This window comes from Oncorhynchus keta, chromosome 10 (genome assembly GCF_023373465.1).
Source record: "Oncorhynchus keta strain PuntledgeMale-10-30-2019 chromosome 10, Oket_V2, whole genome shotgun sequence".
Classification (NCBI taxonomy): Eukaryota; Metazoa; Chordata; class Actinopteri; order Salmoniformes; family Salmonidae; genus Oncorhynchus; species Oncorhynchus keta.
Genome location: NC_068430.1, coordinates 74,447,261 through 74,462,381, shown reverse-complemented (window position 1 = coordinate 74,462,381; position 15,121 = coordinate 74,447,261). Strand labels below are relative to the sequence as shown.

General features: G+C 45.0%; 3 protein-coding genes across 3 annotated transcripts in view; all 3 read right to left on the bottom strand.

Annotated features, from left to right (window-relative positions):
* Positions 1 to 15,121, bottom strand: part of LOC118372603 (vasorin) — a 184,149-nt gene that overhangs the window by 147,341 nt on the left and 21,687 nt on the right.
* Positions 1 to 15,121, bottom strand: part of vasna (vasorin a) — a 49,970-nt gene that overhangs the window by 13,164 nt on the left and 21,685 nt on the right.
* The window catches only part of LOC127931934 (uncharacterized), a 10,883-nt gene continuing 5,501 nt past the window's right edge, over positions 9,740 to 15,121 (bottom strand). Inside the window, exons 3-4 of the mRNA XM_052526085.1 lie at positions 10,474 to 11,175; positions 9,740 to 10,356 (exon numbers count right to left, since the gene is read on the bottom strand). Coding sequence (XP_052382045.1) covers positions 9,740 to 10,356; positions 10,474 to 11,175 — 1,319 coding nt within the window. The remainder of the gene's footprint in view (positions 10,357 to 10,473; positions 11,176 to 15,121) is intronic.

The following is a 15,121-nucleotide window of genomic DNA, read 5'->3' as shown; positions in this document are numbered from 1 at the left end:
CTTTATTTAACCAGGCAAGTCAGATAAGAACACATTCTTATTTTCAATGACAGCCTAGGAACAGTGGGTTAACTGCCTTGTTAAGGGGCAGAACGACAGAATTTTACCTTGTCAGCTCAGGGATTCGTTTTCGCAAACTTCCGGTTACTAGTCCAACGCTCTAACCACCTGCCTTACATTGCACTCCATGAGGAGACTGCGTGGCAGGCTGACTACCTGTTACGCGACGGCAGCAAGAAGCCAAGGTAAGTTGCTAGCTAGCATTAAACTTTTAAAAAACAATAAATCTTCACATCATCACTAGTTAACTACACATGGTTGATGATATTACTAGTTTATCTAGCGTGTCCTGCGTTGCATATAATCGATGAGGTGCCTGTTAATTTATCATTGAATCACAGCCGACTTCGCCAGACGGGTGATGATTTAACACTGTCGTTGCACCAAACCTAACCATAAACATCAATGCCTTTCTTTAAAATCAATACACAAGTATATATTTTAAACCTGCATATTTAGTTAATATTTCCTGCTAACATGAATTAATTATAATTAGGGAAATTGTGTCACTTCTCTTGTGTTCTGTGCAAGCAGAGTCAGGGTATATGCAGCAGTTTGGGCCGCCTGGCTCATTGCGAACTGTGTGAAGACCATTTATTCCTAACGAAGACCGTAATTAATTTGCCAGAATTGTACATAATTATGACATAACATTGAAGGTTGTACAATGTAACAGCAATATTTAGACTTTGGGATGCCACCCGTTAGATAAAATACGGAACGGTTCCGTATTTCACTGAAAGAATAAATGTTTTGTTTTCGAAATGATAGCTTCTTGATTCGACCATATTAATGACCAAAGGCTCGTATTTCTGTTATTATGTTATAATTAAGTCTATGATTTGATATTTGATAGAGCAGTCTGACTGAGCGATGGTAGGCAGCAGCAGGCTCGTAAGCATTCATTCAAATAGCACTTTCGTGCGTTTGCCAGCAGCTCTTCGCAATGCTTCAAGCATTGAGCTGTTTATGACTTCAAGCCTATCAACTCCCGAGATTAGGCTGGCAATACTATAGTGCCTATAAGAACATCCAATAGTCAAAGGTTAATGAAATACAAATGATATAGAGAGAAATAGTCCTATAATTCCTATAATAACTACAACCTAAAACTTCTTAAATGGGAATATTGAAGACTCATGTTAAAAGGAACCACCAGCTTTCATATGTTCTCATGTTCTGAGCAAGGAACTTAAACGTTAGCTTTTTTACATGGCACATATTGCACTTTTACTTTCTTCTCCAACACTTTGTTTTTGCATTATTTAAACCAAATTGAACATGTTTCATTATTTATTTGAGGCTAAATTGATTTTATTGATGTATTATATTAAGTTAAAATAAGTGTTCATTCAGTATTGTTGTAATTGTCATTATTACAAATAAATACATGTAATTTTTTTAATTGGCCGATTAATCGGTATCGGCTTTCCCCCGTCCTTCAATAATCGGTATCGGCGTTGAAAAATCATAATCGGTCGACCTCTAGTTAATACTTGGTCTATCTGTAGACAATTAGAATGCGACAAGTGTCGCTGGTCAAAACAACATTTAATTTATACTCCGGTGGACTGTCTGTAGACCGTTGCTGCGACCGTTTCCTTCGTGGTTACCGTCGTGGTTACCTGTCTGAGACTGTGCACAAGTTCTTCAATTCTCCGGTAGAATGCCCTGCTTTTATTTCGTCACACTCACAACCGTAACCTGTTTTCTGTAATTAGCTTGCCATTAACTTGTAAATAATGATCTTGTTGTGAGTTTATTTTCCTGTAATAATTAATAAAAACGTGCTAAAGTTAAGATGGTGTCAGCTATGATATGGTCATTCTTTAAACAGGCTACCCAGCAAGCTAACAAGCTAACAAGCTACAAACAAACCAAGATATTGTTTAGAAAGTTACTCTTAGTTGCCTGGCTTGCTGGGACATTTTGGACCAGCAGGCTGCTGATGTTACACAGCTTGTCGTTTTTGTGTTTCTACTTTTCTGTAACGACAAGCTTGATTTTGGACGACAATAGAACGTTCATGATGTCACCGTGACAACTGTCGATAGACCGACTGTAAACCAACCTTCATCCCGTTACCAATGTTCCCTTAAGGCTTTAGGCAGGACAAACGGTTCAACAAATCAGAACTGGTTACCAGGACTTAAACTCTACAACTTGACATAGCAATGCCGTTGGCAACGGAACCCGCAATTAGATACTGTGTAGGAGCATGTAGAGAAGGAATGGCTTGACAGTAACGTTTCATGTTGAGGGCCTGAGCAGCTAGGATAGGTTTAGTGCTACAGTAGGTTCTTGACCCCGCTATTCATGCAGCCACACATGGCAGCACACACACACACTAATATCCCTAATCCTCTCAAAACAAAAACACAATGCAGCAAAAATGGTAAAGTCCAGACCACTCTCGACCCTTGCTATGCTTTCCACAAATTCTCCATCCAATCCATCCATCTACACATTCCACACACTCCACACACAACTTACGACCATAACAAAACACCATTACCCCTCGTCATTCTCCGATCGACACACTTCACTGGAAACCTAACCCACCAAAACAAGCCTTGTAAGTCGCGGTGCGACACACTCCCAAGAGCCTGTTTCAGACACACACACACGCACATACGCACACACACACACTCCCAAGAGCCTGTTTCCTGGGGTAGAGTTTCAGTCCCTCTACTAAACTGTTGCTGTTCGGGATCTATAGGAGAAGAAAGGGGGAAGAAAGAGAGATAGCGAGGGACACCACCTTACACGGGTTACACCTGAGTTACACCTGGATCGGGTTGCTGTGTCTCTCACCTGGGGAGGGAGGGAGGGAGGGAGGGAGAAATCTGATCTTGTGAAAGCAGAGTTTGTAAAATGGTGGTTTGACTCTGGAACCTAAAGGTTGTGGCTGAAAGCAGAAGCTGTAACCATGGGTTTGTGTATTTGATGGGTGAAACTTTGGGTGAATTAGTTAAAAAATATATATAAATATACATGTTTTTATTGTCACATACGTGTACACCAGGTAGGTGCAGTGAAATGTTATATTTTTTAAACACATCTGCTTTAACGCACCGCTATACAGAGTGCATTCTGGAAACTTCTTATGAAGGAAACAATGAGTAAACAGGAAGGAGACGAATATCAATCTGAGATCTCCACTTAAAAAACTGGAACTTTCTCCTGTGGTTTTCAATATGTGTTTGTCTGCTGGCTGCCGTGTGTGTTGCACAGTGTTTAGGTGTGTGGTGTGTTGCACAGTGTTTAGGTGCGTGGTGTGTTGCACAGTGTTTAGGTGTGTGGTGTGCTGCACAGTGTTTAGGTGTGTGGTGCTGGTGTGTTGCACAGTGTTTAGGTGCGTGGTGTGTTGCACAGTGTTTAGGTGTGTGGTGTGTTGCACAGTGTTTAGGTGTGTGGTGTGTTGCACAGTGTTTAGGTGCGTGGTGTGTTGCACAGTGTTTAGGTGTGCACAGTGTGGTGTGTTGCACAGTGTTTAGGTGCAGTGTGGTGTGTTGCACAGTGTTTAGGTGTGTGGTGGTGCACAGTGTTTAGGTGCGTGGTGTGTTGCACAGTGTTTAGGTGCACAGTGTTTAGGTGTGTGGTGTGTTGTGGTGGTGCACAGTGTTTAGGTGTGTGGTGTGTTGCACAGTGTTTAGGTGTGTTGCACAGTGTTTAGGTGTGTGGTGTGTTGCACAGTGTTTAGGTAGTGGTGTGTTGCACAGTGTTTAGGTGAGTGGTGTGTTGCACAGTGTTTAGGTGTGTGGTGTGTTGCACAGTGTGTTTGGTGTGTGCACAGTGTTTAGGTGCGTGTGAGATGCACAGTGTTTAGGTGGTGCGTGGTGTGTTGCACAGTGTTTAGGTGCGTGGTGTGTTGCACAGTGTTTAGTGGTGCACGTGGTGTGTTTGCACAGTGTTTAGGTGTGTGGTGTGTTGCACAGTGTTTAGGTGCGTGGTGTGTTGCACAGTGTTTAGGTGTGTGGTGTGTTGCACAGTGTTTAGGTGCGTGGTGTGTTGCACAGTGTTTAGGTGTGTGGTGTGTTGCACAGTGTTTAGGTGTGTGGTGTTGCACAGTGTTTAGGTGCGTGGTGTGTTGCACAGTGTTTAGGTGCGTGGTGTGTTGCACAGTGTTTAGGTGCGTGGTGTGTTGCACAGTGTTTAGGTGTGTGGTGTGTTGCACAGTGTTTAGGTGTGTGGTGCGTGGTGTGTTGCACAGTGTTTAGGTGCGTGGTGTGTTGCACAGTGTTTGGGTGCGTGGTGTGTTGCACAGTGTTTAGGTGCGTGGTGTGTTGCAAAGTGTTTAGGTGAGTGGTGTGTTGCACAGTGTTTAGGTGTGTGGTGTGTTGCACAGTGTTTAGTGTTTAGGTGTGTGGTGTGTTGCACAGTGTTTAGTGGTGCGTGGTGTGTTGCAAAGTGTTTAGTGGTGTGTTGCACAGTGTTTAGGTGTGTGGTGCGTGGTGTGTTGCAGTGTTTAGTGTTTACAGTGTTTGGGTGCGTGGTGTGTTGCACAGTGTTTAGGTGTGTGGTGTGTTGCACAGTGTTTAGGGTGGTTTGTTGCACAGTGTTTAGGTGCGTGGTGTGTTGCACAGTGTTTAGGTGTGTGGTGTGTTGCACAGTGTTTAGGTGAGTGGTGTGTTGCACAGTGTTTACGTGCGTGGTGTGTTGCACAGTGTTTAGGTGAGTGGTGTGTTGCACAGTGTTTAGGTGCATGGTGTGTTGCACAGTGTTTAGGTGCGTTGCACAGTGTTTAGGTGTGTTGTGTGTTGCACAGTGTTTAGGTGTGTTGCACAGTGTTTATGCGCGTGGTGTGTTGCACAGTGTTTAGGTGCGTGGTGTGTTGCACAGTGTTTAGGTGTGTTGCACAGTGTTTATGCGCGTGGTGTGTTGCACAGTGTTTAGGTGCGTGGTGTGTTGCACAGTGTTTAGGTACATGGTGTGTTGCACAGTGTTTAGGTGCGTGGTGTGTTGCACAGTGTTTAGGTGCGTGGTGTGTTGCACAGTGTTTAGGTGCGTGTGGTGTTGCACAGTGTTTAGGTGCGTGGTGTGTTGCACAGTGTTTAGGTGTGTTGCACTGTGTTTAGGTGTGTGGTGTGTTGCACAGTGTTTAGGTGCGTTGCACAGTGTTTAGGTGTGTGGTGTGTTGCACAGTGTTTAGGTGCGTGGTGTGTTGCACAGTGTTTAGGTGTGTGGTGTGTTGCACAGTGTTTATGTGCGTGGTGTGTTGCACAGTGTTTAGGTGCGTGGTGTGTTGCACAGTGTTTAGGTGCGTGGTGTGTTGCACAGTGTTTAGGTGTGTGGTGTTGCACAGTGTTTAGGTGCGTGGTGTGTTGCACAGTGTTTAGGTGTGTGCGTGGTGTGTTGCACAGTGTTTAGGTGCACGTGGTGTGTTGCACAGTGTTTAGGTGCGTGGTGTGTTGCACAGTGTTTACGTGCGTGGTGTGTTGCACAGTGTTTAGGTGGTGCAGTGTTTAGGTGCGTGGTGTGTTGCACAGTGTTTAGGTGCGTGGTGTGTTGCACAGTGTTTAGGTGTGTGGTGTGTTGCACAGTGTTTAGGTGTGTGGTGCGTGGTGTGTTGCACAGTGTTTAGGTGCGTGGTGTGTTGCACAGTGTTTGGGTGCGTGGTGTGTTGCACAGTGTTTAGTGTGCGTGGTGTGTTGCACAGTGTTTAGGTGCGTGGTGTGTTGCACAGTGTTTACGTGCGTGGTGTGTTGCACAGTGTTTAGGTGCGTGGTGTGTGCACAGTGTTTGGGTGCGTGGTGTGTTGCACAGTGTTTAGGTGTGTGGTGGTGCACAGTGTTTAGGGTGTTTGTTGCACAGTGTTTAGGTGCGTGGTGCACAGTGTTTTGCACAGTGTTTAGGTGCGTGGTGTGTTGCACAGTGGTGTGTTTGCACAGTGTTTAGGTGCGTGGTGTGTTGCACAGTGTTTAGGTGCGTGTGTGTGTTGCACAGTGTTTAGGTGCGTGGTGTGTTGCACAGTGTTTGCACAATGTTTAGGCGTGGTGTGTTGCACAGTGTTTAGGTGCGTGGTGTGTTGCACAGTGTTTAGGTGCGTGGTGTGTTGCACAGTGTTTAGGTGCGTGTGGTGTTGCACAGTGTTTAGGTGCGTGGTGTGTTGCACAGTGTTTAGGTGTGTTGCACAGGTGCGTGGTGTGTTGCACAGTGTTTAGGTGCGTGGTGTGTTGCACAGTGTTTAGGTGCGTGGTGTGTTGCACAGTGTTTAGGTGCGTGTGGTGTTGCACAGTGTTTAGGTGCGTGGTGTGTTGCACAGTGTTTAGGTGCGTTGCACAGTGTTTAGGTGTGTGGTGTGTTGCACAGTGTTTAGGTGCGTGGTGTGTTGCACAGTGTTTAGGTGTGTGGTGTGTTGCACAGTGTTTATGTGCGTGGTGTGTTGCACAGTGTTTAGGTGTGTTGCACAGTGTTTAGGTGCGTGGTGTGTTGCACAGTGTTTAGGTGTGTGGTGTGTTGCACAGTGTTTAGGTGCGTGGTGTGTTGCACAGTGTTTAGGTGCGTGGTGTGTTGCACAGTGTTTAGGTGCGTGGTGTGTTGCACAGTGTTTAGGTGTGTTGCACAGTGTTTGGGTGCGTGGTGTGTTGCACAGTGTTTAGGTGCGTGGTGTGTTGCACAGTGTTTAGGTGCGTGGTGTGTTGCACAGTGTTTAGGTGTGTGGTGCGTGGTGTGTTGCACAGTGTTTAGGTGCGTGGTGTGTTGCACAGTGTTTGGGTGCGTGGTGTGTTGCACAGTGTTTAGGTGTGTGGTGTGTTGCACAGTGTTTAGGTACGTGGTTTGTTGCACAGTGTTTAGGTGCGTGGTGTGTTGCACAGTGTTTAGGTGTGTTGTACAGTGTTTAGGTGCGTGGTGTGTTGCACAGTGTTTAGGTGTGTGGTGTGTTGCACAGTGTTTAGGTGTGTGGTGTGTTGCACAGTGTTTAGGTGTGTTGCACAGTGTTTAGGTGTGTGGTGTGTTGCACAGTGTTTAGGTGAGTGGTGTGTTGCACAGTGTTTAGGTGCGTGGTGTGTTGCACAGTGTTTAGGTGAGTGGTGTGTTGCACAGTGTTTAGGTGCGTGGTGTGTTGCACAGTGTTTAGGTGCATGGTGTGTTGCACAGTGTTTAGGTGCGTTGCACAGTGTTTAGGTGTGTTGTGTGTTGCACAGTGTTTAGTTGCACAGTGTTTAGTGGTGTGTTGCACAGTGTTTAGGTGCGTGGTGTGTTGCACAGTGTGTTGCACAGTGGTGTGTTGCACAGTGTTTAGGTGCGTGGTGTGTTGCACAGTGTTTAGGTACGTGGGTGTTGCACAGTGTTTAGGTGCGTGGTGTGTTGCACAGTGTTTAGGTGCGTGGTGTGTTGCACAGTGTTTAGGTGTGTGGTGTTGTTGCACAGTGTTTACAGTGTTTGGTGTGTTGCACAGTGTTTAGGTGCGTGGTGTGTTGCACAGTGTTTAGGTGCGTGGTGTGTTGCACAGTGTTTAGGTGTTGCACAGTGTTTAGTGTGTTTAGGTGCGTGGTGTGTTGCACAGTGTTTAGTGCACAGTGTTTAGGTGCGTGGTGTGTTGCACAGTGTTTAGGTGCGTGGTGTGTTGCACAGTGTTTAGGTGCGTGGTGTGTTGCACAGTGTTTAGGTGCGGTGTGTTGCACAGTGTTTAGGTGCGTGGTGTGTTGGTGCGTGGTGTGTTGCACAGTGTTTAGGTGCGTGGTGTGTTGCACAGTGTTTAGGTGGTTGCACAGTGTTTAGGTGCGTGGTGTGTTGCACAGTGTTTAGGTGTGGTGTTGCACAGTGTTTAGGTGCGTGGTGTGTTGCACAGTGTTTAGGTGCGTGGTGTGTTGCACAGTGTTTAGGTGCGTGGTGTGTTGCACAGTGTTTAGGTGCGTGGTGTGTTGCACAGTGTTTAGGTGCGTGGTGTGTTGCACAGTGTTTAGGTGCGTGGTGTGTTGCACAGTGTTTAGGTGCGTGGTGTGTTGCACAGTGTTTAGGTGCGTGGTGTGTTGCACAGTGTTTAGGTGCGTGGTGTGTTGCACAGTGTTTAGGTGCGTGGTGTGTTGCACAGTGTTTAGGTGCGTGGTGTGTTGCACAGTGTTTAGGTGCGTGGTGTGTTGCACAGTGTTTAGGTGCGTGGTGTGTTGCACAGTGTTTAGGTGCGTGGTGTGTTGCACAGTGTTTAGGTGAGTGGTGTGTTGCACAGTGTTTAGGTGCGTGGTGTGTTGCACAGTGTTTAGGTGCGTGGTGTGTTGCACAGTGTTTAGGTGCGTGGTGTGTTGCACAGTGTTTAGGTGCGTGGTGTGTTGCACAGTGTTTAGGTGCGTGGTGTGTTGCACAGTGTTTAGGTGAGTGGTGTGTTGCACAGTGTGTGTTGCACAGTGTTTAGGTGAGTGGTGTGTTGCACAGTGTTTAGGTGCGTGGTGTGTTGCACAGTGTTTACGTGCGTGGTGTGTTGCACAGTGTTTACGTGCGTGGTGTGTTGCACAGTGTTTAGGTGCGTGGTGTGTTGCACAGTGTTTTGCGTGGTGTGTTGCACAGTGTGCACAGTGTTTAGGGTGGTGTGTTGCACAGTGTTTAGGTGAGTGGTGTGTTGCACAGTGTTTGCACAGTGTTTAGGTGCGTGGTGTGTTGCACAGTGTTTAGGTGCGTGGTGTGTTGCACAGTGTTTAGGTGCGTGGTGTGTTGCACAGTGTTTAGGTGCGTGGTGTGTTGCACAGTGTTTAGGTGCGTGGTGTGTTGCACAGTGTTTAGGTGAGTGGTGTGTTGCACAGTGTTTAGGTGCGTGGTGTGTTGCACAGTGTTTAGGTGCGTGGTGTGTTGCACAGTGTTTAGGTGCGTTGCACAGTGTTTAGGTGAGTGGTGTGTTGCACAGTGTTTAGGTGAGTGGTGTGTTGCACAGTGTTTAGGTGCGTGGTGTGTTGCACAGTGTTTAGGTGCGTGGTGTGTTGCACAGTGTTTAGGTGCGTGGTGTGTTGCACAGTGTTTAGGTGCGTGGTGTGTTGCACAGTGTTTAGGTGAGTGGTGTGTTGCACAGTGTTTAGGTGTGTTGCACAGTGTTTAGGTGCGTGGTGTGTTGCACAGTGTTTAGGTGCGTGGTGTGCACAGTGTTTAGGTGCGTGGTGTGTTGCACAGTGTTTAGGTGCGTGGTGTGTTGCACAGTGTTTAGGTGCGTGGTGTGTTGCACAGTGTTTAGGTGCGTGGTGTGTTGCACAGTGTTTAGGTGCGTGGTGTGTTGCACAGTGTTTAGGTGCGTGCGTGGTGTGTTGCACAGTGTTTAGGTGAGTGGTGTGTTGCACAGTGTTTAGGTGCGTGGTGTGTTGCACAGTGTTTAGGTGCGTGGTGTGTTGCACAGTGTTTGTTTGCACAGTGTTTGTGATGTGTGGTTGTTGCACAGTGTTTAGGTGCGTGGTGTGTTGCACAGTGTTTGTCTGCACAGTGTTTGTAAACACAAATCTGCACAGTGAGTGCGTGGTGAGATGCACATACACACACAGTGTTTACGTGGTGTGTTGCACACGTGGTGTGTTGCACAGTGTTTTCCCAGTGTCTCCGTGGTGTGTTGCACACACACACACAGTGTCTATGTAAACACACACAGAGTGTACATACACACACACACACACACTTTTTCCACTCACCACACTCATGAACACACACGCTCTCACTCATACACGCTCTCACTCTGACACATGCCAGCACCTTCTCTATGTCACACACTACAGCACCTTCTTTGTGTGTCACCTGACATTAATACAGCTGCCAGCACCTTCTCTATGTCACCTGCATTAATAACAGCTGCCAGCACCTTCTCTATGTCACCTGTATTAATAACAGCTGCCAACACCTTCTCTATGTCACCTGTATTAATAACAGCTGCCAGCACCTTCTCTATGTCACCTGTATTAATAACAGCTGCCAACACCTTCTCTATGTCACCTGCATTAATAACAGCTGCCAGCACCTTCTCTATGTCACCTGTATTAATAACAGCTGCCAACACCTTCTCTATGTCACCTGCATTAATAACAGCTGACAGCACCTTCTCTATGTCACCTGTATTAATAACAGCTGCCAGCACCTTCTCTATGTCACCTGTATTAATAACAGCTGCCAACACCTTCTCTATGTCACCTGTATTAATAACAGCTGCCAGCACCTTCTCTATGTCACCTGTATTAATAACAGCTGCCAACACCTTCTCTATGTCACCTGTATTAATAACAGCTGCCAACACCTTCTCTATGTCACCTGTATTAATAACAGCTGCCAGCACCTTCTCTATGTCACCTGCATTAATAACAGCTGCCAGCACCTTCTCTATGTCACCTGTATTAATAACAGCTGCCAACACCTTCTCTGTGTCATCTGCATTAATAACAGCTGCCAGCACCTTCTCTATGTCACCTGTATTAATAACAGCTGCCAACACCTTCTCTATGTCACCTGCATTAATAACAGCTGACAGCACCTTCTCTATGTCACCTGTATTAATAACAGCTGCCAGCACCTTCTCTATGTCACCTGTATTAATAACAGCTGCCAACACCTTCTCTATGTCACCTGTATTAATAACAGCTGCCAGCACCTTCTCTATGTCACCTGTATTAATAACAGCTGCCAACACCTTCTCTATGTCACCTGTATTAATAACAGCTGCCAACACCTTCTCTATGTCACCTGTATTAATAACAGCTGCCAGCACCTTCTCTATGTCACCTGCATTAATAACAGCTGCCAGCACCTTCTCTATGTCACCTGTATTAATAACAGCTGCCAGCACCTTCTCTATGTCACCTGCATTAATAACAGCTGCCAGCACCTTCTCTATGTCACCTGTATTAATAACAGCTGACAGCACCTTCTCTATGTCACCTGTATTAATAACAGCTGCCAGCACCTTCTCTATGTCACCTGTATTAATAACAGCTGACAGCACCTTCTCTATGTCACCTGTATTAATAACAGCTGCCAGCACCTTCTCTATGTCACCTGTATTAATAACAGCTGCCAACACCTTCTCTATGTCACCTGCACTAATAACAGCTGCCAGCACCTTCTCTATGTCACCTGCATTAATAACAGCTGCCAGCACCTTCTCTATGTCACCTGCATTAATAACAGCTGCCAGCACCTTCTCTATGTCACCTGCATTAATAACAGCTGACAGTCAGGACCACTGGGCTGGTTTCCTAATTAAACATATCAGAGCTGCGGCTCACTCTAGACCAGAGAGAGATTCTCCAATTACATTGAATGAGTTACAGGACAAAATAAAAACCCTCCAACCCAAAAAGGCCTGTGGTGTCGATGGTATCCTCAATGAAATGATCAAATATACAGACAACAAATTCCAATTGGCTATACTAAAACTCTTTAACATCATACTTAGCTCTGGCATCTTCCCCAATATTTGGAACCAAGGACTGATCACCCCAATCCACAAAAGTGGAGACAAATTTGACCCCAATAACTACCGTGGAATATGTGTCAACAGTAACCTTGGGAAAATCCTCTGCATTATTATTAACAGCAGACTCGTACATTTTCTCAATGAAAACAATGTACTGAGCAAATGTCAAATTGGCTTTTTACCAAATTACCGTACAACAGACCATGTCTGACCATTCACCCTGCACACCCTAATTGACAACCAAACAAAACAAAACAAAGGCAAAGTCTTCTCATGCTTTGTTGATTTCAAAAAAGCCTTCGACTCAATCTGGCATGAGGGTCTGCTATACAAACTGATGGAAAGTGGTGTTCGGGGTAAAACATATGACATTATAAAATCCATGTACACAAACAACAAGTGTGCGGTTAAAATTGGCAAAAAACACACACATTTCTTCACACAGGGTCGTGGGGTTAGACAGGGATGCAGCTTAAGCCCCACCCTCTTCAACATATATATCAACGAATTGGCGCGGGCACTAGAAAAGTCTGCAGCACCCGGCCTCCCCCTGCTAGAATCCGAAGTCAAATGTCTGCTGTTTGCTGATGATCTGGTGCTTCTGTCACCAACCAAGGAGGGCCTACAACAGCACCTAGATCTTCTGCACAGATTCTGTCAGACCTGGGCCCTGACAGTAAATCTCAGTAAGACCAAAATAATGGTGTTCCAAAAAAGGTCCAGTCACCAGGACAACATATACAAATTCCATCTACACACTGTTGCCCTAGAGCACACAAAAAACTATACATACCTTGGCCTAAACATCAGCGCCACAGGTAACTTCCACAAAGCTGTGAACGATCTGAGAGACAAGGCAAGAAGGGCATTCTATGCCATCAAAAGAAACATAAATTTCAACATACCAATTAGGATTTGGCTAAAAATACTTGAATCAGTCATAGAGCCCATTGCCCTTTATGGTTGTGAGGTCTGGGGTCCGCTCACCAACCAAGACTTCACAAAATGGGACAAACACCAAATTGAGACTCTGCACGCAGAATTCTGCAAAAATATCCTCCGTGTACAACGTAAAACACCAAATAATGCCTGCAGAGCAGAATTAGGCCGATACCCACTAATTATCAAAATCCAGAAAAGAGCCATTAAATTCTACAACCACCTAAAAGGAAACGATTCTCAAACCTTCCATAACAAAGCCATCACCTACAGAGAGATGAACCTGGAGAAGAGTCCCCTAAGCAAGCTGGTCCTGGGGCTCTGGTCACAAACACAAACACACCCTACAGAGCCCCAGGACAACAGCACAATTAGACCCAACCAATTTCATGAGAAAACAAAAAGATAATTACTTAACACATTGGAAAGAATTAACAAAAAAACAGAGCAAACTAGAATGCTATTTGGCCCTACACAGAGAGTACACAGCGGCAGAATACCTGACCACTGTGACTAACCCCAAATTAAGGAAAGCTTTGACTATGTACAGACTCAGTGAGCATAGCCTTGCTATTGAGAAAGGCCGCCGTAGGCAGACATGGCTCTCAAGAGAAGACAGGCTATGTGCTCACTGCCAACAAAATGAGGTGGAAACTGAGCTGCACTTCCTAACCTCCTGCCCAATGTATGACCATATTAGAGAGACATATTTCCCCCAGATTACACAGATCCACAAAGAATTCGAAAACAAATCCAATTTTGAAAAACTCCCATATCTACTGGGTGAAATACCACAGTGTTCCATCACAGCAGCAAGATTTGTGACCTGTTTCCACGAGAAAAGGGCAACCAGTGAAGAACAAACACCATTGTAAATACAACCCATATTTATGCTTATTTATTTTATCTTGTGTCCTTTAACTATTTGTACATTGTATATATATATATATATATTTATATATATAATATGACATTTGTAATGTCTTTACTGTTTTGAAACTTCTATATGTGTAATGTTTACTGTTAATTTTTGTTGTTTTTCACTTTATATATTCACTTTGTATGTTGTCTACCTCACTTGCTTTGGCAATGTTAACACATGTTTCCCATGCCAATAAAGCCCTTGAATTTAATTTAATTGAATTGAGAGAGAGACAGAGACAGACAGAGAGAGAGAGAGAGAGAGAGAGAGAGAGAGAGAGAGAGAGAGAGAGAGAGAGAGAGAGAGAGAGAGACAGAGAGACAGAGAGAGAGAGAGAGAGAGAGAGAGAGAGAGAGGGACAGAGAGAGACAGAGAGAGACAGAGAGAGAGACAGAGAAAGACAGAGAGACAGAGACAGACAGAGAGACAGAGAGAGACAGAGAGACAGAGAGACAGAGAGACAGAGAGAGAGAGAGAGAGAGAGAGAGAGAGACAGACACAGGGCATCCTAGACACATGGTCCGCTCACCAACCAAGACTTCACAAAATGGGACAAACACCAAATTGAGATTCTGCCTGCAGAATTCTGCAAAAATATCCTCTGTTCACAAACACAAACACACCCCACAGAGCCCCAGGACAACAGCACAATTAGACCCAACCAAATCATAAAAAACTAAAAGATAATTGCTTGACACATTGGAAAGAATTAACAAAAAAAACAGAGCAAATTAGAATGCTATTTGGCCTTAACACACAGAGAGTACACAGCGGCAGAATACCTGACCACTGTGACTGACCCAAACTTAAGGAAAGCTTTGACTATGTACAGACTCAGTGAGCATAGCTTTGCTATTGAGAAAGGCCGCCGTAGGCAGACATGGCTCTCAAGAGAAGACAGGCTATGTGCTCACTGCCCACAAAATGAGGTGGAAACTGAGCTGCACTTCCTAACCTCCTGCCAAATGTATGACCATATTAGAGACACATATTTCCCTCAGATTACACAGATCAACAAAGAATTTGAAAACAAATCCAATTTTGATAAACTCCCATATCTACTGGGTGAAATTCCACAGTGTGCCATCACAGCAGCAAGATTTGTGACCTGTTGCCACGAGAAAAGGGCAACCAGTGAAGAACAAACACCATTGTAAATACAAACCATATTTATGCTTATTTATTTTCCCTTGTGTACTTTCACCATATATATATATATATATATATATATAATATGACATTGGGAATGTCTTTATTGTCTTTATTGTTTTGAAACGTCTGTATGTGTAATGTTTATTGTTTATTTCACTTTTGTATATTATCTACCTCACTTGCTTTGGCAATGTTAACCCATGTTTCCCATGACAATAAAGCCCTTTAAATTGAATTGAATTGACAGAAAGATACAGAGAGAGGGAGAGACAGAGAGAGAGAGAGAGAGAGAGAGAGAGAGAGAGAGAGAGAGAGAGAGAGAGAGAGAGAGAGAGAGAGAGAGAGAGAGAGAGAGAGAGAGAGAGTGATGCACTCGTATACTTCTTCATACAAACTTATAGGCACATATACACACATGCTCGCCCACACAAGGCTACTCCATACAAACACATGCTTACTCAAAATGTACTCACTCACACATATTTGACCACACACCCCTAGCCAGACACATGGTCACCATAACAGACAGACGGACAGACGGATGCCAGATAGATAGATGGATAGATGGATAGATGGATAGATGTATTGATGGATAGATGGATAGATAGATTGCACAACAGCAGGCTATAGGAAGACATTTCACAACAGCAGGCTGTGGTTATGGCTGT